General features: G+C 44.4%; 1 protein-coding gene across 1 annotated transcript in view; it reads right to left on the bottom strand.

The window, feature by feature from the left end:
• Positions 1-22,738, bottom strand: part of LOC148501817 (MAX gene-associated protein-like) — a 187,936-nt gene extending 165,198 nt beyond the window's left edge. The window contains exons 1-3 of the mRNA XM_088449939.1: positions 22,564-22,738; positions 11,936-13,037; positions 9,984-10,782 (exon numbers count right to left, since the gene is read on the bottom strand). Coding sequence (XP_088306065.1) covers positions 9,984-10,782; positions 11,936-12,978 — 1,842 coding nt within the window. The 5' untranslated portion in view covers positions 12,979-13,037; positions 22,564-22,738. The remainder of the gene's footprint in view (positions 1-9,983; positions 10,783-11,935; positions 13,038-22,563) is intronic.
• Between the last annotated feature and the right edge of the window lie 833 nt (positions 22,739-23,571).

The raw sequence follows: 23,571 nt of genomic DNA, 5'->3' as shown, positions 1-23,571 counted from the left end.
CATGGCACTCTCCTCTTTGCATTAAGAAATGCAATGAAATGATATTGAAAATGCTCTATCCCCAAACCTAGGAGTAGATTTTCTCACATGGTTACCACATATTCACAGACCAGCCTCGGCCTATGCCCACCCTTCTATCCGATTTACATTGACCACATGGGATACAGCAAACAGACGTTTCTTGCTCACATCTTATCCATCCCCCCTAACGCCTCTTTGGAAGCACCCTAAATTCCCCCAGGGGTTCTGTAATAGATTTGCTGCAGCCTGGTGTTTAACCCGGGATTACACGTTTATTGCACATTTTTGGCCAGTTTGCTCCCACCACATTTGCAGACTTTCAGGAATGTTATCAGTTCCCCTCAGTTCTTCATTATACCTACTTACAAATCACTCATTTTGTACAGAATCAATGTCCTTCAAGGATGCTTCGTCGGCCTTCCCCATTCGAGCATCAGTGTCTGCACTCAGTGGGACGTAAGGGTGCTATATCAGTGTTCTACCACTCCATTACAGCCCCTGAATACTGTCCGATAGAAATCTTTGAACAAGCGTGGGAAAATAATCTTGGATTCCAACGGAGCGATAAAGAATGGTCTCACATCTGTCAACGGATTGCTAAAGCATCCCTCAGTGTCAGTTTCAGGGAAACATCTAACTCAGTATATGCTCGATGGTACATGACCCCTGACAAGATACACCATTTGTACCAAAGCAATCTTGGCGAAACTGCGGTATGGTGGGCACTTTCTTTCACATCTGGTGGGAATGCCCTGTAATCCAGCAGTTTTGGTCGCTGGCAGTTAACCTTATGTCAGCGGTCACCTCCTGCATTGTTCCTAAGGATCCGCTACTGCTTCTACTGTGCGCCCTTGTGTTCAGCGTCAAAATCGAAGAACAAATTGATTACACATATGTGTAATGCTTCTAAACTCCTAACAGCCAAACAATGGAAATCCCCTCACCCTTCCACTTACTCTACCCTTGTTAACCTGTTGTGATACATTTCCTCTATGAAGTATATTACTTCCCTTTTAAACAATACTCTGTCTACATATAAGATATGGTGCCTAGCGTTCCCGCTAGGCTGTTTTAGCGGGGCGCGGCGCCCTGCCCTCCTTCTGGAGGGCAAAAAGCACCCTGCCCTCCTTCTGTAGGGCAAAAAGCGCCGTGCCCTCACAGCCTGTGGGTGCCGTTCTCACCCGCGGGACGCAGTGTCCCGCGGGTGGAGAAACATGCGGTGACCCGGTCACCGCCGGAGAATAGACGCCGGGCGCATGCGCCCGGCATCTATTCTCCCTTTCTGCAGCGCTTGGGGGCTGCCCGGCATGTCCGTAAGCGCCGAGCACGCCCCCAAGTATGACGAAAAGGGGACGAGTCTTATAGACACGCCCCCTTTTTATGACCAAGCCCCCTTTTTGGACAATGTTGCCCTCTCTAGCTCCGGCGCCCTGCCTGCCGCCGGAGCTAGAGTGAACATTAGGTGCCCTTGGTTCACTTTCCATAAATCAACTATGGCGGGAGTCCATCCTTGATACCTTTCTTCTATCGTACTATTGTTCTTTCCTTTTTTTTTTTTTCTTCCCTCCTATATCAGTCTCCTGATTCAAATACCCCTACTCTATGGTATATCTATGCAGTGTTCTCCCCAGGCTTTATTTAAAGGGCGGTCTGCCTGGCAAAATAATCTTTCCGCCCGGGACCTGCAGGACGCACTGTTTGTCCTGTGTGCAGTGCCGCAGAAACCAATCACAGCCGGTGGAGTCTTCTCAACCAATCACCGGTGGCAGATTCCCTTCATTACAGCTCCGAGAATCACCCTGGTGCTTGCGGCTCTTCCCTCTGTGTCCGCCTTCTGCAGCTGCCGCCTGCTTGTCGCTCAGACACAGACTCCGTTACTCTTCCTGTGCCCCGTGTTCCCGGCTCACTCAGCCACACTCCGGTCCCTCTCCATCACACGCTGCTCCCGCCACAGCCAATCTCCATTCACTGTGCCTCAGTGAGGATGTTGGACTCGGGTTGGGGACGTGTGCAGAACCGTTGGTGGTGCAGAAACAATCCAGAAGCTGGTGACACAACTGCTCAGGTGTAAACAGTGCTAGTAGAGGAGCACCCTGAAAGGTGAGGACCTCTGTCCTTGGTGTTACTGGCTGGCTGTGTGGCACCTTCGCCTGGTATTAATTCCCATTTAACCTGACTGCTGTCTGCACCCCCTCCTTACCCATAAGCACTGCCTGTCCCTAACCTCCTCCTTGCCCCCAATACTGCCCTAGCTACCTACCCTTGCCCCCTCCCAACACCCAGGCCAGGCAAAGTGTGCAATAAGGCAATAAGGGGGCATACTGTGCAATAAAGGGGGCATACTGTGTACATAATGGGCAATAAAGGGGCCATATTGTGTGGACTCAATGTGAATTGGTACTACAGGTTGAGCCTCCCATATCCAAATATTCCGAAATACGGAATATTCCAAAATACAGATTTATTTTTTTAGTATGACTGAGATAGTGAAACTTTTTCTTTTTGATGTTACAATGTGCACAAACTTTGTTTAAGGCACAAATATATTAAAACTAAAGTATAAAATTACCTTCAGGCTTTGTGTATAAGGCAGCGGTCACCAACCCGTCGCTCGCGAGCCACCGGTAGCTCACGCTAGTAAGGATGGTAGCTCGAGTCCTGAGCTCTCCCCAGGCTATTTTCTGGGGGCGCATCGCCCGGCAGAAACAACCCCCGCCGCATTCCCGGTCACCCTCACCTCCGACCACTGCTGTGGAACGCTGGCCTCTGAAGGGACCGGAGGTTAAAGAAGCCTTTGATCGCTTCAGAGGCAAGCGTTCCCAGTGATGCACTGCGCGGGAGACGTCTTGATGTCACCCGCGACGTGAGGAGCCTGCCCTGCGCGCCTGCTGGATCTAGTTAGATCCAGTCAGAGCGAGGCAGCAGGAGTGGGAGCGCCAAGCATGTTCAGGTAAGTTCTGGGCTGGGACCAGTCTGGGGGGACTGCATAAAGGCCCTATTTAAGCCTGGAGGCATTGCATCGGGGCACTACTTCAGCCTGGGGGCACTGCATAAGGGACCAGCCTGGAAGCATTGCATCGGGGCACTACTTCAGCCTGGGGGCACTGCATAAGGGCAAAGCAAAACTAAAGGGCGCACTGTATAAAGGGCACAAATACAGGGGGCACTACATATGGGGATAAGTACAGGGGACACTGCATAATGGGCACTTCTGACAGAGCCAGTGGGGGAGCAGCCTGAGACTTGTCGGGTCGGAATGATAAGGGAAGATAACCCTTTTCCCGGAGCGAGAATAACTGTGAAGGCCCCCACCAGGCTTTAAAAAATTTGGGGATAACACTGCAAAACCCTTGTTGTCACAGGCCCGGGGGCCCGCTCCTACCCCCACGGCTGCACAATAGAAGTGACAGAGCACTTTGAAAGGGGGTGTGGGGCCTGTTAATCCACTGTTCTGCCTGCACGATCCATCCAGCAGCCCCCTGCTCTCCACATTTTATTTTTGAATAATGAAAACTGGCTAATAACCAAATTTTTCATAGAACAACAATGCATGTATTAATACAGTGATAAATATCACTGTATTAATAAATGCATTGTTTTTCTATGAAAAATTTGGTTATTAGCCAGCTTTTAGTTTTTCAAAAACAAAATGTGGCTCTTCCAGAAGTCTCATTTTTCTGAAGTAGCTCCCACCCCAGTTAAGGTTGGAGACCACTGGTATAACGTGTATATGAAACAAATTAATTTCATGTATGTATACAAACTTTGTTTGAGCCACAAAATATTATATAAAATGACCTGCAGGCTGTGAGTATACGGTGTATATAATACATAAATGCATCCTGTGTAAAGATTTGGGTCTCATTCCCAAGATATCTCATTATGGAATGCAAATATTCCATAATACGGAATATTCCGATATCCAAAATACCCCTGGTCCCAACCATTTTGGATATGGGAGACTCAACCTTTATTATGTGGCCACACCCCCTCCATGTAAAGCTACGCCCCTTTTTGCACGAAGGCTGCCACCCGGCTGCTACTTGATGCAACACGGCTGCCAAAATTTTCTGGGAAGAACACTTACAGATGCATTACTTTTACTTTTGTTACCAACATTTTTGCAGTTTGTAGTATTGTAGGGTACTGTTAAAATCACTGTACTTTATTACTAAGTCCACATTGTGGATTTGATCTATGAATCATCCTTCTCGTGACATTTATTTATTTTTTTCTTATTCTCTTTGATGTTATGCAGTGTCCTTAAAATAAAAAAAGTTTACTAATTATTTGGATGTAATAAAATGGAATTACATACCTGTATGCCAGTTAGCCCAAAATGTTGTGAGGGTTGACAGAAATACATGGTGCAGTTGCCTCTTCCTTCCACAGTGATCGCGGTGAGTGACAAAATATGTGGGTCCCAGGGACCCTCCACTTTAAAAAAATGGGGTCCTACCTCACCATTTCTGGGTCCCATCATAATTTATGCTTTAGAGCTCCCCATATGCCTCTCAGACCTCCCCTAGCTCCTTACACATGATGCCACATAGCCATGCCCGGCCTTCACACATTATGCCGCACATTAATGCCCTTTACACATTATGCCACACAGCAGTGCCCAGTCTTTACACATTTTGCAACAGCCATGCCCAGTTTTTAAACATTATGCCGTACATTAATGCCCGGTCATTACACATTATGCCATGCACTAATAACCCTTACAAATGATGCCACACAGCCATGCCCAGCCTTTACACGTTATGCCGCACATTAATGCCCTTTATACATTATGCCGCACTTTAATGCCCTTTAGTCCCTCTATGCATTGCCCCCAGTAGTAGTCCCTCCCTCTATGCATTGCCCCCAGTAGTAGTCCCCCCCATGTATGCATTGCCCCTAGTAATCCCCCTATGCATTACCCCTAGTAATAATCCCCCTACGCATTACCCCTAGTAGTAATCACCCCTATATTACCCCTATTCATTGTCCCCAGTAGTAATCTCCCCCATGCAGTGCCCCCAGTTGTTTACTCTCTATGCATTGCCCCCAGTAGTTTACCCCCTATGCATTGCCCCTACTATTGGCCCACCTATTAGTGACCTGGGCCTAATGCCCAGGTCACTCACACCTTCAATTGGGCCTAATGCCCCATACGTAGCTCGGGCATGTGCCCACCTATATACCCACAGGCCTATTGCCTGCATTTATCCCACGGACCTAGTGCCCGACGACCCTGGCGGTCTAGGGAGGGGTAAATAACGGTGGCCCAAGGGGGGGGGGGGCTTAGTTAGCTCTTTTTCTTCCCCCCCCCGCAGTCCTCTTCGGTCCTCGCCTCTTCCTTTCTTCCTCCTTGATCACGTCGTCTTCTTGTGCGGCTGCCGGAACTGTTGCCGCGCCACTCTTCTCTTGTCTTCGGAAGGTCTTCACCCCCTCTGCTGGACTGAAGTTTCCCGCTCAGCGGCATCTAATTCGAGTGGGTGGGGCTATGACGCTATTGGCTTGTCGCATCTGCCTCCTATTGGCTGCTGGACCGCAAGCCGTTTGGCTCGCGGCCAGTGCCAAACAACCACCGCTACTTGGCTTGGCTAAGCGGAGCTCGCTGCCCGGAGCCAAGCTTCTCCCGCCGCCACTTTACCGCCGACACTGGTGGAAGGGACCAGGCGGTCCCCTTCAACAGGTACCAGGGCGCGGTGTCTTATCCGGCGCTGGGAACAAACACACCGTCCCAGCGCCGGGAGCGGATGCTGTGCCGATGCTGGGATCAGACACAGAAGCAGCCAACGAGAGTCTATCTGACTCTCATTGGCTGCTCTAACAGACAGCGTCATATCTTTCTCAGGGGGACGCGCTGTGCTGCAGCCAGCTGTCAGGGATTGGCCACAGCACAGCGCGTCCACAGCAACTTTATAAAAGTGAGTCCCCAGTGCCCGATATCGGGTAAAATACGCGCTATAGCCCATACTTGCGAACACTGCATCCACAACATGCTACATTGTAATTTTGTACTTTTGTAAGCGTGGCATTATCTCATCTGTTATTTTGTTCAGCTTCATACCACATCTAAACTGTATTCACAAAATAATTGTAAAACATTTAATTTCTACTGTAATGTTTCTTGATTTCAATAACAAAAAAATAAAAAAAAAAAAAAAAAAAAAAAGATAAAATTGCTCTATACATATAATGTTCCTGCTAGGCTGTTTTGGCAGGGCGCCATGCCCTGCCCATTTTGTAACTGTTGAGATCTGCCCTGCTGGTTTTTGAGTGGTGAAATGCATCCTGCACTTCTTACATTAGGAGTCACCACGGAACTTCAAGAGATAAGCGGAGAAAAGGTCCAGGTGCCCTGACACAAACCAGCCCCCAGGGGTTGCACACACCAATCACATAAGAGAAAGGATGATCCCAAGGCTTCCACCAAATGCTGCCGCTAGCGTTGAAACAGAGGTCTCGCGCACGCCCAGTCAGGAGCTTGTGCCAGGCTCTCCTGTGTGTGTGGTGTTGCTGCTTGGAGCATGCCAGTAGCCTCAACCCCAAGGCTCCCACTGCCATCAGTACCCTTCCCCCTATCCTCCCAAGTTGTCTGTCACAGGGAGCCCTCCAACAGCTCCTGTACATAATTCAGACCTGAGACGGTAGCAGAGGTATAGTAGAGACAGGGAGAGTCTCTGCACAGGCAATCAAAAACATGACCTGAAGCCAGAATATAATGGAATTGTGTATATCAAGAAATGTCACAGGTACACCTTAATTAACAAATCATTCAATGGTATATCTGGCGGTGCTCTCCTAGAGCAGTGATTCCCAACCTCGGTCCTCAAGGCACACGAACAGTCCTGGTTTTAGTGATATCCATTCTTAAGCACAGATGGTTAAATAAAAAAACTAAGGTACTAATTAAGTCACCTGTGCTCAACTACGGCTATCCTTAAAACCTGGACTGTTGGTGTGCCTTGAGGACCGTGGTTGGGAACCCCTGTCCTAGAGTATGAAAAAATACTACTAGGACCAAAGTACAAAAAGAAACTTTTTTTCTGGGGGCACAACTTCACTTAATCAGTTAAAAACAAAATGTATTATGTTCCATTTAAAATTCAAAACATATCTTTATTCTGCATTCAGAGAGGTTCTTTCCCCAATTCTTCTACAGCTATATATAGAGGCTTCCAAAACTGGCTCCTTTCCAGCCGAAATGGTGGCAGCGCAAATTGTGACCATACCGAAGCCTGGTAAGGACCCCTCTGCCTGTAAAAACTATAGACCTATAGCACTTCTTAACACAGACATTAAAATATATGCTAAGTTGATAGCTAATTGCCTGAATCCATTGCTCCCCCAGTTGGTGCATCCTGACCAGGTAGGCTTCGTTTCTGGACGCCAGGCTCCGGATAATACCCGTGGAGTTTTATTTTTAATTAAATGGGTGTTATTAAATAAATTACAACTTCTTCTATTATCACTTGATGCTGAAAAAGCATTTGCTCTTTACACTGGTGCTCCGGCCCGAATTTTTAGTAATGGCTTCCTTTCCTCCTCTTTCCCTGATATCTAATGGCAATGGGCAGGGGTGCCCCCTTTCTCCACTAATATTTGTATTAGCTATAGAACCACTTGCTCAAAAGATGTGTTTATCTCCTGAATTTCCTGGACTCTCAGTATGTAACACTTCCCACAAATTGTGTCTTTTTGCAGATGTTGTTTTAATATTTGTGACTAACCCGGAGTCCTCGTTGATTCCCCTCCACAATATATTAAGCAGCTACAGTGCTGCTTCCCATTATAAATTGAATACTACTAAAACCGAAGCTCTGCCCATCAATATCCCCCCTTTAACGCTCCAATCGCTGAAAGGGCGCTTCCCTTTTACTTGGAAAGATTCTTCTTTATCTTACCTGGGAATTTCTATCCCCTCTTCTGTTCATAATGTCCACAATGTTAATTATGCCCCCTTATTGATCCAATTGTAGTCTCTAGCTACTGCCTGGATGAATCACAAGGTCTCTTGTTTTATGCGGCACAGTCATTAGTGGGCGCCAACGGAGCAATTCAATTGTTGCTCCGTTCGAGCTCGAATGCTGCGGCTGCGCACATTTCAGCTCGCAGCCTTCTGAGGTGACAAGCAGAAGTCTGGTTTGGGTTCCCTAACTAACACTTTAGATAGGTTTAGCCGCTTTACATGGGTAAACCTGGTCTGTTTGGACTCGACAAGCGCAGTAATTAATGGGCGCCCCCCAAAAAATTTAATTGCTCAGACGGGGGCCCATTAGTTATCGCTCCGCTAAAAACAATTGAATTGCCCCCAGTGAGTTATAGCACTCAGTTACACTCTAGCCTGGTGACCAGTAAATTAAACAACTGATCTCCAGGACATTTGGTTCTATTTGCCCTGAGCACTGACTTCCACAGGAGCTGACCACGTCATGTGCTGAACTCAACAATGCTAAATATATGTGAATTGTGGGCACTATTGTGTGGCATAATATCAATTAAGGGCATTATAATCGAGTACAATGTAAGCTTGATTATTACGTATTGAATTTACGATAACTGTATACCTCAGCTTTAGCAATGCATCCCAAAAAAATATTCTTCAGAATTAAAATGTGCCCTCCTCACTGATCACCACCCTCGCCAAATAAATTCAAGAGGTAACACTATATACTTAGCATTGATAAAATCCTTCATGTGCTGGACTTTCAGTTCTGATTTATTATCTTTGTTACTGCCCAAATTGCACTTCATCTTTTGCATTGAAAATAATTTCTGTGCCATCACCCTCATTTTTAAACGAACAACTAAAGGGGCACATCTACTAGACGATCTACTCCCTGTCCAATCTCTAAACGATTTAAACGATTTTCCCTTGAAATTTTATCTTTCAGTCTGAACGATTTGCAAACTAGATTTAATAGATCAAGTGAAATTGACCTGCATGTTCAGTCAACTGACGAGACGATCAAACTACCAGCGGGAGCGCGCATCGTTGATCGTTAACGACCAAACACTGCACAATTTATAACGATTTTTAAACGATAACAACGTCGTTATCATTCAATCGCCTGCTAAAATCGTGTAGTGGATACCCCCCTTAAGCCTCAAATACAAGTTGGCATATGTAAAATAGCTACTAATGTAATATACACATATCTAAGATATTCAAAAGTGTTTCTGATATAGGAGATACATTTGTACAGGTGGCAGAACATTTTGCTACCTATGCACATCAGGCTTCCCCTATATAAATTTATTGAAGCATACTTCATTCGGGCTTTTTTGTTTGGCTTACCCAGCAACAGAATACAACAGCTGCAGAGGAACATATATACCAGGTCAAATATTAGGTTTAGTAAACATGTGTAGATTTTTAGGTTAATGTTATTCTAAAAGTTTATATATAAAGTGAGTTTGTGCTGGGAAATCATTAGGAGTAAAAACTGTATAGCAGTTATAGTCCTACAGATCTAAAGTATAAATGAAACACCTGCATAACATTTAGTGGAAAGTGCAAGTCCATTTACTTGCTCATTATGACTAATGCCATTTTAGGAGTTAGAGTACATATATACCCTGGTTTGGTAAGGAATACCACAACAAACCAGCTATGGCATTTGTATACCGAATTATTTGCATTTAATTACTTTGTTATACATTCAAATAGCGAAAAACAATTACATAGAATCACAAAAGTGGTTGTGATCCGATTCTTGGTATATGGGAAGGTTGGAGGAAATTATTTTTCTAAATCGGGCCATTAACAACATAGATATAATAGATTTCTATACATCTGAAAAAGCATGAAACGCTTTCACCAGGGCAAAACATGTGAGGGGGGAGAAAGGACTACTTTTCCTATGGGAGAGCATAGTAAGATAAGACAGGATACCATAGCCAATGGTTGGTTCTCTGATCTTAGGCCAAAGACCAAGGCTACCGCGAACACTGTAAACTTTTTTTTTTACCTTTGAAGAAAAAGCAACAAATAGGACTCCGTCCACATCTTCGAGGTCTGGATTGAAATCTGGGCACAATCGTGGAGCTTCAATGGGACTGCCTTTTTTTGTTGGGCGTCCTACCTTAGAAACTTTAGGCTTGCGAGGTCTCCCTCTCTTTTTCACTATGGGCATCTCATTTCCAGGGGTTTCTGTTACTGAAGATTTAGGTAGCAGGAAAGGGAGCTTCTTTTTTGGAAGATGGGAGGTGCTCAGAGCAGTCTGTGGGGTGTCAGATTTCACATTAACTTTGTATTTCCATCTTTCAGTCTTGATTTTTTCTGGGACATCTTCTTCCTTAATGGAAATATTTGGGCTTGGAGAAATGAGACGCCTCTCTACAGAGACGGGGGTGTCGCAAACCTCTGTGCCTTGTGTTGAGCTGTCAGACAAGACAGGCTCTTGCAAGTCAGGAGGCTCCACAGCATTTTTGTCAGCAATACAGGACTCCAGATATACCTTAGGCAGACTGCCATTGCCTAGTTGTAGTAGTTTTGCTTTGGCAACCCCAGAAGGGCTGTTTTGAGACGAGCGCTTCCTATCTTGGTGAGGTCCTGCCCTAAACCGTGCAAAGTGTCTCTCCAGTATAGGATAGTCATTGTCACTGTTTGAGTACTCATCAGTTACTTCATCCTCAGATTCTTCTCGCTTAACTTCTACTCTTTCTGTAGTTACCGTCTTACTGTAATCATAGTTATCTTCAGGTTCCTTTTTTATTTCAGCCTTCGGCTGCTCAGATGGAGATGCTGTGCCAGAGCGTTCACCACACCTGTCAGAAATAAGAGTAACACGTCACATATCAGTGTCACCTATGTATCTTCCTCTACACACGTCAACACATAAGCAGCAGAACTTTAACTTTACGTGTGTTAAAATATTGCATATTTTACATGTAATGGATATGCAAAAGGCCTCTTTAGCGTAGGTGTACTGAGAATATCAAGGAAAAAATATAGCGTATATAATTGAACATTCTCTGTGCTGAATGTATACAACTCACCTAGTCAAGGTGGGAGGATTGGGATTTTTTCTGACAAGGAATGCCCACTCAAAAGGAAATTCTTACAACAACCATCTATTGTTTTTCCCTTTTTTTTATGATCCAAATAGCCAGATTAATGCAGAAATTATAAATTGCTAGCATTTGCCGTACATTTATTAGGTAAGGTGTATATATTCAGGGCCAAGAATGTTTACTTATATTCAGTAAACACTACTTTTTTCCATATCTCATTCTTGTTACACCTCGCCAAAGAGACCATTATTTCAGAGGTTCCAAAACACAGCACCCTAACTATCCACGTCTTAAGGATATCCATGGTTCAGCACAGGTGGATTAATTAGTATCTCATTTTTAATTTAACCACCAAAATTAAGTGATTATCGTTACCTTTTATTTTCTATAGTATTAGAGATTATTTACTAAAAATACATTTATAAGCAAAATGTGCACTGAGCTACAGCAACCAAAGTAGACACTGTTGTACTTTGTTGACTAGTGCACTCAAAACATTAATGTTTGATTAGTAAAGTTTTCCATTCATGTCAAATGTACTTCAAACAATTCGTACATGTATATAAATGAATCCGGTAATAAACAGTCCATTACGCAATCTGTTTAAAATGAAATAACGGAATATACTGAAAAACTCAACGAAGATTTCTCTTCTGATTATATGCCTATAGTCTTACACCTCTAGTCACAGCAAAAAGCTCTGCATGTACAAAATAACCAACATTGTTTGTATTTGTGTACTGGGTAAGTAAAATAGTAATTTGCACTTTTTATTTAAGAGTTTTATGGGCTGCATGAGGTCTCTACATTAAAATAAAAGCCATTTTGTAATGTTTAATTGTATTTCATCTTACACAACATGAGAAAACACATTTTATAGCATTATGTGGAAAAGTAGTCACTATACCTGTCACGGTTCTCTTCCTTTAGTTGTAAATTTTCTTTTATTCTAGACAGTGGATTCATGAAGTTTAGCAAGTCACGCTCAGCAATGAAAGCTTCATTCTCTGTGTCACCATCTGAATGCTCAGACATTCTGAATAATTCCCTCAACTTTTTGATACTTTCAGGGTCGTCATTTTCCACATATTTTTTGCTGTCTGCAGAGTCTTGTTCTGCATTTTTGTGCTTAGACTCTTTAGTGAATCGTCCCAATACAGCTCCTTCCCGAAAACCTTTGGCGAAAGGGTTGCAATCAATTTTCAGTTGGGTAATCTGAAAATTCTGATATGCTGTGACTGCAATAAATTCAGTCTGCGGGAAAGTGAAGGTGTGAACATCAGGCCCATTAAGTTGAATTACTTCCGTGGCCTTCTCAGCAGGTACCACATGTAGTCGTGGCAAGTATCGGTGCATGGAGTGAAGGATGATGTGACCCTCTTGGTCCAAAATATTATTGGTCAACTTGAGTTTATAGAAAGAAATTGGCTGATGCATCCAATATTGTCCTGTAGATGGAGACTCTGGGTGAATAAATACCCTACCCAGAACGTGTGGTTCGGCCTTCCCACCAGGCTCCCACCACTTTCCATTCCACTTATACCGATGCGTGTCCAATGGAGTAATATCCATAACAAGAATGTACTTCAGATAAGGATCCAAACCAGATATCCAATAGCGACAATAGGGAAACATCCGCCTTCCCTGCTTTGTTAAAACCATTTCTGTGCTACAGCGGTAAAATTCATTCCACAAGTTATTATTGTCAAGGGTCACGGTAATTTCCTTAGAAACGCAATTGGCTGAGAGAAAGACATCAGATTTCGATTTGTCAGGTGTGACTGAGACAAATGGTGCGACAGAGGATACATCTCGGTTGGCTACAAGGATCCCTTCTTCTTTAGAGCCCTCACCCTGTGACTGGTGCAAAATGACAAAATAAGCAGGAGTATTTGATGGTGGTTTACTCCCACATTCTTGGCCACCTCTCGGTGTCTGATTTTTCTCCATGATGGTGAAACATACAAGTTTATGCAGCAAGCTGCAGTTTATCTTGGAAATTCATTCCCCTAAAAACAAAATATGAAAAAATAAATAGACAATAATCCCATGACAAGTCAGCAAATTTCAGCAAGATCTCTGCAAGTTATAATTACAAAACCCAAATGGCAAAGGAAAATATTCTCACATGTATCTCTAACACATAGTGGATGCTATTAGCAGAATCTGGAGAGCAAAATGAGCAGCTCCAGTATTACTCACTGGCAAACACGTTATTTTCATAACAGAGTTTATTACCATGTATTATCAGTGTTCCTGAGGACAATCAATACTCTGGGAACACACAGGGCCTTGTGATGCACTGACTGCACAATAAAGTACATGCCTACAAAAGCCAGATATCTACATATGTGTGAAGAGAAGTGGAAAACTCTAAATTGATGCCGTATTCAAAAAACAGTAAATGAGACATCAAAATCCAACTCCTATGACTTTAGTAAATAACCTTTGCAGTGTTCCACCTGAATTACTGTGCGCTTTAGCTTCAATCATGGCTTAAACCAATGGTTCTCAAAATGTGCACTGTGGCCACAGCACATTCACAGGGGAGGTGCGGACAGGAGGTCTGGTCCAAAATCAAATTATTTTATTCACAAATGAATAAAAAAAAAGTAAAAAAAAAGGATTGTGTGTTAATTTGAGGCCACTAATTTTATTATTTTTTTTTTTATGTAAAAGCATAATAGCATTTATTTTTTCATTTAAAAAACAATACTTTAAATACTTTACTTAAATTGCTTAAACTAATGAAATGTAATTTGAGGCCATATTTTTTTGAACACCCAAAACAGACAATTAATGGGCCAATTAAACTAACTGAAAATGTCCAAATACTTAATAAGTCATTGTCCAAGGGGTTCTGCACTGTGTCCGACATTTTTACCTTAAAATAAGATTTTCTCTACCTTATCACACCCTCAGGGAGATGCGCATAAAACAAATAAATAAAAAAACATGTGATGTTGCTCTGAAAAAAAATGTGAGTTTGGAATTGGATTGCAACTAGAATTTGCAGAGCGAGTTTGCCATGAGAACTGCTCGCACAAGCCAACTCACACCTAACTGGAATGCCCCCTTAGCGTAAGTAATTACACAGTGCTGTATGGGATGTAGTCATTTAACATGTTGACATTCATAATGTTGAATTTGTCAAAACGTTGAACCATGAAATTAGAGTTATGATGCAACTAGGGTAAGGCTAACAGCATTGCTGACATTCTGTCAACATTCACAATGTCGACAAAATTAATTTCGACATATCATACCACACCTGTATTGCAATATTCATAATTTTGCACAAAGCATTTACAATTAAATTATTTCAGTCTATTTGTCCTTTTTAAGGAGAGTTTAATGCAGAAGCACCTATTGCATTCATCTTTTACAACTAAGGGGACACAGACATGCAGATATAGAAAAACAATGTTATTTGAAAGCATAGGCAAAACCTTTGTATACCAATGATAAACACATACGTGAATGTTGGCTTCTTCCTCCTCTTAAATATAGAAACACGTAAAAAAAAAAAAGCATTACAAGAAATGTAAAATTGTGCAGAAATTTGCACGTTGCAGGTCTGAACTAAACATAAGGCAAACGCGTTTTCTTGCTTATGGTAAAATAATTTCCTGTTATCTTGCCACACATTGCACAAAGCAGATACAAATTGTAGCTTAACATATCGCACGTGTGTGTCACAATCAGCTGATGTCCAGTTATCCCGTGCCAGTCAAACAGCTGCAGGTGGGGCACTTTGTGGGGTTCCAGGTCACCAGCGCCTGCTGAGGCTGGAGTGCAGATGTTTTGCTCTTCTTCGACCACGATTATGCACAAGCCACCCACAAGGAGGGGATGAAGGAATACCCATCAGTCATGGGGTGACCAGTGTGTACCCCACTGTATTATACACTTATACCTTGCACAGTGCAACCTATGTAGTGTGCCCAAGATGGCTGCCTCACTTGGTACTCCCGTGGTTAAGCTGAGCAATGCATGGATCTGATGATTTTGTAAAGATTGTGTATCTTGCTTTAATATTCTGTAGCTCCCCCATTATGTGTCATCTCATGCAGACATTGCCTATTCCACCTGGTGTGTAGTGTGCCCAGGATGTCTGCCTCACCTGGTACCTTCTTGGCTAGAATAAATAAAAGGAATTTATGAACCACAATATCTGCTTCAACCCTGTATTATAGTTTTCTGTAAGTCTAATCCTGTTTTCCATGCATGCTTTCTGTAAAGCTAAACCTCTGAATTATGTTCATGATTTCTGTTGTATCAAGTCATTTTGGAGAAAAGTGCTATGCAAATAAAATTATTAATATTAGTTAATCACTAGCTCTGTAGTATGGGCTACATATCATTATGGTCAAAGGTCTTCTCACCTTCAACTATAGAATACATAAAGGGCCATATGTATCAAAGCTTGATGTGAGATAAAATTGTGAAATATATATCACCAACCAATGAGCTCCAAATCTATAATTTCTTAAACACAGCCTGCAAAATGTAAGTTAGAATCTGATTGGTTGGTGATATATATCTCACAATTTTATCACACATCAAGCTTTGATACATTTATATAGCTACTCACAACGACACACTGTACATAGGGATGGATGAATGGATAGGAATTAATATGAAGATGATAGGTCATTAAACCACTTGCTGTTAGCAAACGTCTTAGTACAAGTTAGTTTAAAAATTGGAATCAATTTACAAATATAATTCTGTTGATGTATTTACTAGGCCAAAACAAAAACAAGTATCAGTATTTATTTAAACAATTAAACATTATTTCCAATAAGTATAAAAATGTTTATGAAAATAACCAAGATCCTTATAAACAGTGCATGGATACCAATTAAACCAACCTCCTCAAACAAAAGATCAATACTGTTCACATTAATGATGTGCATCTCATATTTGCAACATAGTTACACCACTAGTTTTCAAGAAATATCACTTTGCAGGGGGTAATGTGATACAAGCACAAACTCTATGGGGTCAATCCAATCAGCTGCGAAGGGCGCGAGTTGCAACTGCCACGACGTTTAAACACCAGCAACACCACATCTCACAGCCCGCTCCCAGCCCGAAGTCGCTCATTTTACCTATGGGGCTGCGAGCAGTTTGAACAAATTCAAGCTGCCGTAAGGCACAGATAGTTGTATTGACCTCTATGGATGGACATCTACACCAAACTCCAAGCCAGTATCCAATGGTGGACTGCCCCTATTATATGGTGGGAAACTTTAGATAGTGTATATATATATATGTGTGTTAACTCTAGCTCCGGCGGCAGGCAGGGCGCTGGAGCTAGAGAGGGCAACCTTATGCGCGCGCCCGAAAAGGGGGAGTGGTCATGAAAAGGGGGTGTGTCTATAAGACGCGTGCCATTTTCGTCATACTTGGGGGCGTGCCCAGCGCTTACGGACATGCCGGGCAGCCCCCAAGCACTGCAGAAAGGGAGAATAGATTCCGGCGTCTATTCTCCGGCGGTGACCGGGACACCGCATGTTTCTCCACCCGTGGGACACTACGTCCTGCGGGTGAGAACGGCACCCACAGGCTGTGAGGGCAGGGCACTTTTTGCCCTACTCCTGGAAGGAGGGCAGGGCGCCGCGCCCCGCTAAAACAGCCTAGCGGGAACGCTATATATATATATATATATATATATACACACACACATACATACACACACACACACACACACAAACAGAGCCGTAACTAGACTTTTTGGTGCCCTGTGCCAGAAAGAGCATTGGCGCCCCCCTCATTTTTTCAAAGGGACGTAATACACCCCAAAAATGCCCATGGCTTCATAGGTAAGGGCCAGGGAAGAGATAGGAGATAAAATAATAGGAAGCTACAAGCAAGAACGATAATAAACAGAAATTTGACAGGCCCAAACAGCGCCCCCTGACCTGTGCGATGGCACCGGCCGCACTACCCTAACTACGGCTATATATATATATATATATATATATATATAATAGTCCTGTGTGCTCTGCTTTTGGAATGTGTGATTTTCTGGGAGGAGAGAGGGAGAGAGAGAGAGAGGGGGGGGGGGAGAGAGAGAGAGACCAGATCTGGGAGTAATCTACTGCAGCATAATTGCTGCTGATACGGTAGATTATTTACGTAAAAACATATGTGATTTGGATCGGACTGGCACAGGCATAGCTGCATTATAGGGGATACAGTGCAGTACAGCTCATCCTCCCTGACATAAGACTTATTTCTCTGCGTAGCTGGAACAGTTTGGGAAACCATACATGTTACTCCTCAGACACTGTCCTTTTAACACCCTGACACCGAGCTCGTCCCTCCCTCACACTTCCCGCAGCAGGCACCGAGCACAGGAGGTGTCACCGCGATCACATACGATGTGTGAGCTGCAGGATAACACGACGGCGATTTGAGTTTAGAAAGCAGCCTCTCCCCGCATAGCCCGTTACTCGGTAGCCGCAGGATCACAGCTGAGAGGCCCGGCTAGCTGGCTGGCTGGCGGCAGCACTTACACGACAGCTTCTGGATACATCCACGAATCTTTCCCTCCAATCGTACAGCGCCGGCCGGAAGTAAGCAGCAGCCGGAGTGCACTGCACGCAGAGCAGAGGAGGGGGCATGTGCTGCTGTTGCTGCCACCTCCGTCACACACACATTTAAGTTTTTTGTTTATATTCTAGAAGTTTCTCTGCAGCATTTTCTACAGTACAGGGGCCGCCACCCGCACATGCGCAGTGACCGAGTGACGTCATCCGCCTGGTAGGGACGGGGGAGCACGAGGCTCCAATCACGTGCTGCTCACATGAGTAGGAAGCGGAGAGGTGGAGCATCTGGTGCATCACATTAATTTCCACACACTAAAAGCAGCCATCATCGTCCCATGTCACATCATCACACCACCCATCATCCCATGTCATATCATCACCCATAATCCTGTCATATCAATCATCATCTCACATCACTCTACCCATCATCCTATGTCATATCAGCACCCATAATCCTGTCATATCATCACCCATAATCCTGTCATATCAATCATCATCTCACATCACTCTACCCATCATCCTATGTCGCATCACCACCACACCACCCATCATCCTATGTCGCATCACCACCACACCACCCATCATCCTATGTTGCATCACCACCACACCACCCATCATCTTATGTCACATAATCATCCCATGTCCCATCACCACCATACCACTCATCTTATGTCACATCATCATCCCATGTCCCATCACCACCATACCACTCATCTTATGTCACAATATCACCCATAATCTCATGTCACATAAATTTACGCCATCCCATGTCACATAACCTCCAATCATCCATCTCACATTACCGCCCTTTATGTCATATCCCATCATTACCACACCTCCCACCAACCCATGTCATATCCATCATCTCATGTCACATCATCCCATGTCCCATCACCACCATACCACTCATCTTATGTCACATCATCATCCCATGTCCCATCACCACCATCTGATGTCACAATATCACCCATAAGTCAGTCACATCATCGCCCATCATCTCATGTCACATAACCTTACGCCATCCCATGTCACTTAACCTCCCATCATCCATGTCACATTACCGCCCTTTATGTCATGTCCCATCATTACCACACCCCCCACCAACCCATGTCATATCCATCATCTCATGTCACATCATCCCATGTCACATCACCACCCATCATTCTGTCACTTCATGACCACGCCACCACCCATCATCATCTCATGTCACATAATCACTCTACCCATCATCGCATGTGAAATCATCACTCTATCCAGCATCCAAAATCACATCACCACCACACCACCCATCATCCCGTTACATCACCAAACACCTATCTCATGTTCCATTATCATGATCACCACACACATCATCCCATGTCACATCATCTCATCAATCATCATCAATCTCCCCTCTCCTATCATACCATGTGAAATCACCACACACCAATCTTCCCATGTCCATACTTGCTTACTCTTCTGGAATGTCTGGGACACTCCCAAATTTCAGGTTCATTCCTGGACTCCCTAGAGAGTAGACATCTTGCCTAATTCTTCCCATATCCCCAGTGAAATGGGTGGTCCGATTGGCTGTGAACTGTGTCACTGTGTGCCCACCCCACTGCTCAACGGCACAATCGCAGCATTGAGTAGCAGGGGAAAGAAGTGATTCACAGCACCACGTCGTCCCCACCTAGAATATTAGCAAGAATGTACCATGTCACATAGCCACACATCACGTCACTTAACCATACCACCTAAATGTGATATCACCCACCATAACACTATCATCCCACATGTATTATAACACAAACAGTAACTACACCTTTCATTCCATGTTATGATACAAACATATATCATCCCATGCCAATCACACCACTTCCACTGCAATTATCATGATAATGATGTAACATAGGAAATTACACAACACACTTATCAACCGGTGTCATCAAGAAAACCGACCTAATAATCCCATTTAATTTCTATCACACCTATCAATTCCATGTCATATCACACACACTACCTAACAATTCCATGCCAAAACATACACCTATCACACATGACACCTATTTTCTATGTCATATCACACACACTATATTCCATGTTAAATTAAACCACATCTATATAGCCATGTAATATCACACACCATTCAACGTCATGCCACATATTGTATGCCATATCATATAGCACACTACAACCACCACAATACATCTCAATACACAATGTGGCACGTTTTAGTCCATGGCATTCCATTCCATATAGCATCACCTTTCATATGAGTATGACAAAGAGGACAATTCCCCGGAGTCCATGCCCTCACCCTTCATCCAAGCCTGACAAGTACTAGAGAGCCTGTATTCAATTACACCAATGGAACGTCTGCTCAGTTGGAAAGGCAAATAAGAAACTTGTATTAACCGCACAACTGACATGCATCTTAATATTCAGGCGTTGGGGAGGGAGACTGAATTGCATTCCATGGATAGACACATACAGTTTGCATGGCACAAATTTGAAGTTCCCAAACATTAGAAAATTGCCCATATCCAAAAATCTGTCAAGGTGTAAATCATGAGGCAGCAGTTCTAATTATTACACTGAACTTTAAGAACATTTTGTTTCCAAACTCTTATCCAAATCTTCACTCATCTTTCCAAAAACCTCGCACAATCTTCAACAGTACAATATGTAATAATAACATAATACAACTACCAATATAATCAGATGCTTCTCTGTGAGATGGGATACATTCCACTCTGGAGACTCCATACTAATGCCAACATTACATGCTGTGAAAGGAGTGTGATGTCAGACAAGGATCATTAAGACAGGTTGATAAATGTGGAGGGAATATGACCACTACAGGCCTGAGAGTGTGTGGTAATTTTCATGCCACACTAACACATTCCAATGATTGGGCTCGATTCTATTCTACGCAATGTGAATAGCTCCGGGAGTGAGCACCCATAGATATTCAATACACCGTGCTGCTAAGCCCGACTAAGGATTTCTTCTCGCACCCCCCAGGGATGCGAGCAGAAGACCGACAAAAGTCCATGCGCAAGGCTGTTTTCTGCCCTTCGCGCCTGGACAACAGCATCGCGCCGGGAAGTTAGGTTGGGGAATACCCCTTCTTAAACAGGGTGTTTAGTCACGAGAACGGGCATTCTCCGACTAAACACTGCACAGAATTGAATAGCTCCGGGAGCTATTTACATCGCGTAGAATAGAATCGTGCCCATTGTTTTCTCTATAGTAAATATGACAACAGTTTAGTCCAATACAGATTACAGAAGTGTTGTGAGGGATGTTTCTAAAGATGATACAAGTCATATTCCCCAACAAGGCTTTAACTTCCTAAGCACAAATATGTCCTGTCCTCAACACAGATACAACCCACAAATTGGTGAGCAGCATGTCAACAATAGTGGTTTGAATTGGTGATTACAAATACTGCTCTAATGCAGCTGTTTGTCCTGGGGAGATACAGAACCTTGCTGTAATAATGGACCAGTGAACACCCTTAAAAGGCTGCGAGTGAGCAGGAGAACAGATTTTACTATGTGCAGCTGTAAAAAATTATGACATTAAGTCAAGACTCAAAGGGGACGATTCAATTCAACGGGAGTTGAATGGCGCTGGGAAGTTGGTCCCGGAACTAATCAATTCAGCACACTGTTTAGTCTGACTATTACAAGGTAAGTTGTAGAATGGTTCTTGCAACATAACCTGGATGTTTAGCCACGGGAACCGGCATTCTCCGACTAAAGTGCTGGCCTCGCCTCCGGAACTTTAGCTGGATTTCTCCTTACACCCTCAGGAGGGTGCAAGCAGAAATCATTTAGTCAACCTAACAGCGCTGAATTGAATAGCTCAGAACCAACTTCAAAGCGCTATTCAAATCCCACTAATTGAATCGCCCCCACAGGTGGCAATTCAACACGATAGACAAAAAAGTGCAGATACGAATTGATGCATCCCATCCATCGATAACGTTTTGCGTCTCACCCCAGAGTTGCGCAGGAACACTTGTGCTGTCGGCAATACCATAAATGGCTGATTTGTGCAGCCAAGCATGGTGGAGATTATCAGTGGCGCATCATCTATGGACCATATTGTAAGATCTTTGTTTATATTTCTTTTATTTCTGGCAGAACATGTTTTGTGCGCAGGTCATATGCTTTTCAGTTGTGCTATTTTGCAGCTCAATTTTCCATGCTATCCACTCTTATTACAGGACCATCGTTGTGCAACTGTTAATACCTGTGAAGTGTTTAGCATCTATGTACCAATCCACTAAAACAATGTACAGACACCTAGTAGCAGCGGCTATGTACGGCCTGGGAGCTGCACACCCCGGTGGTAACATTAACACCCTGCTCTGCACTGCACTCCTCCTCCATGCCGGGCATATAGAGAGCAGAGCATCCAGAGGGACCGTCAGTCACTACGCCTGCGCGTCACGTGGCAGCTAGGACACCCACCCGGCGCCACGTGACCCGCCGGCCACACCCATCCGCACGCAGCCCGCATGCTTCCAGACGCCATTTCTCTGCAGTCACAGCTTTCCCCTCGACAACAAAACTGCCCTCCGCTAGCCGTGGCACCACACAAGACACAACAGCGGCGTCGGTCTCCCGGTACTAAGGCAGCGTATAAGCGCTCTCTCCCGACATCGTCTCACAGAGCGATCCGGCCAATCAGACGCGGAGCACGCCGCGCCAAAAAAACACGATGCTAGACGAGCGGGGATTGGCTGCCGGGCGTCATGTGATCTGCAACACTTTCCATCTCGCCTGACTGGGTGGTAAACAAAACACCTAACGGGGAGGCGGGCAGCCGCCGTACACCCAGCCGCCGCAGCTGCCGCTCCCCAACCCCCCTTCTCTATGCAGGACGGGCCACTCACACCACTGCACAGGCGCTTAGCAGGACGGAGCGGAAGCCGGGCGCAGCATTAGGCGGTGGATGAGGGATATAATGTTAGACTGCTCCGTACCTTTCCCAGTAGCGTGCGGTTGTTTTTTTTTTCCCGCGCTCTCCGCGCACGTTCACCCTCCTCGGGTGGCGCCACACACGCTCCACGCGCCCAACACCACTCAGCTGATAATGGCGAAGGCGCCAGCTTGGCGGCGGATTGGGCGAGAGAAGGCGTCACGTGCTAGGCTGCGGGGACCCGCCCACATTTGGAAGGTGGATAATAGCACGCAGCTTGAAATGGTGTCGGTGTAGCTGCTAACCGCGGGCGAGGTCACTAATTGTGCCCAGGGCCGCCGATCCCCTCACCTGACCAGTGGGGCAGTGACGCCCATCACCCAGCCCGATCCCGCCCCCGGCGTGCGCAGCCAGGGGGGGCTTAATAAACATGCTGCTAGTATCAAATAAATAAAAAAACCTAAAGAAGCGTCAGAAGAAGTTATAGAATAATATTCTGTGCGATCTGATTGGTTGGAGTGATTAGCCAATCAGATATGAAAGAATACCTATATAGGTGCAAACATTTCAGACTAGTTCAAGGCAGCTGTAGAATCCAAGCAAGTTAAGGGGAAATGTATCAAATACAAAATGGACAAGTGGAAGTGTTGCCCTTAGTCCTGATTCCAGCTATTGTCTATCTAGTACAGTCTATAAAGCTGGAATATGGTTGCTATGGGCAACACATGCCTCTTCAGAAGGTTTAATTAATCTAACCCAATGAGAATTACATTTGCAATTCAACTCCACATCTTTTACACTTGTCCCACCTACATTAATCACTTGCCTGGTTGATTGCATCTGATGCAACCATGTCAGATAGCCCACCGGTGTCTGCCAGGCTCAGTTCAGACTGCTGGCCACTTTGCTGCCTCTGCTAACACTCTGTGGCTGCTTGGGCCTTGCTCAAAATGATCAAGGGCCTATTGTGAGAGTAGTGTATAGATCCCCTTCAGTAGATGTACCTGGTAGTGGCGTGGAGTGAGGGCGGAAATGTGGTTACATGCCCACAAAGGCCACCAAAATAAGAAAT

This window comes from Taudactylus pleione, unplaced genomic scaffold (assembly GCF_031769625.1).
Source record: "Taudactylus pleione unplaced genomic scaffold, aTauple2 ptg000501l, whole genome shotgun sequence".
Lineage (NCBI taxonomy): Eukaryota > Metazoa > Chordata > Amphibia > Anura > Myobatrachidae > Taudactylus > Taudactylus pleione.
Note: the sequence above shows the minus strand (reverse complement) of the source record. Positions and strands in the feature narration are given on the sequence as shown.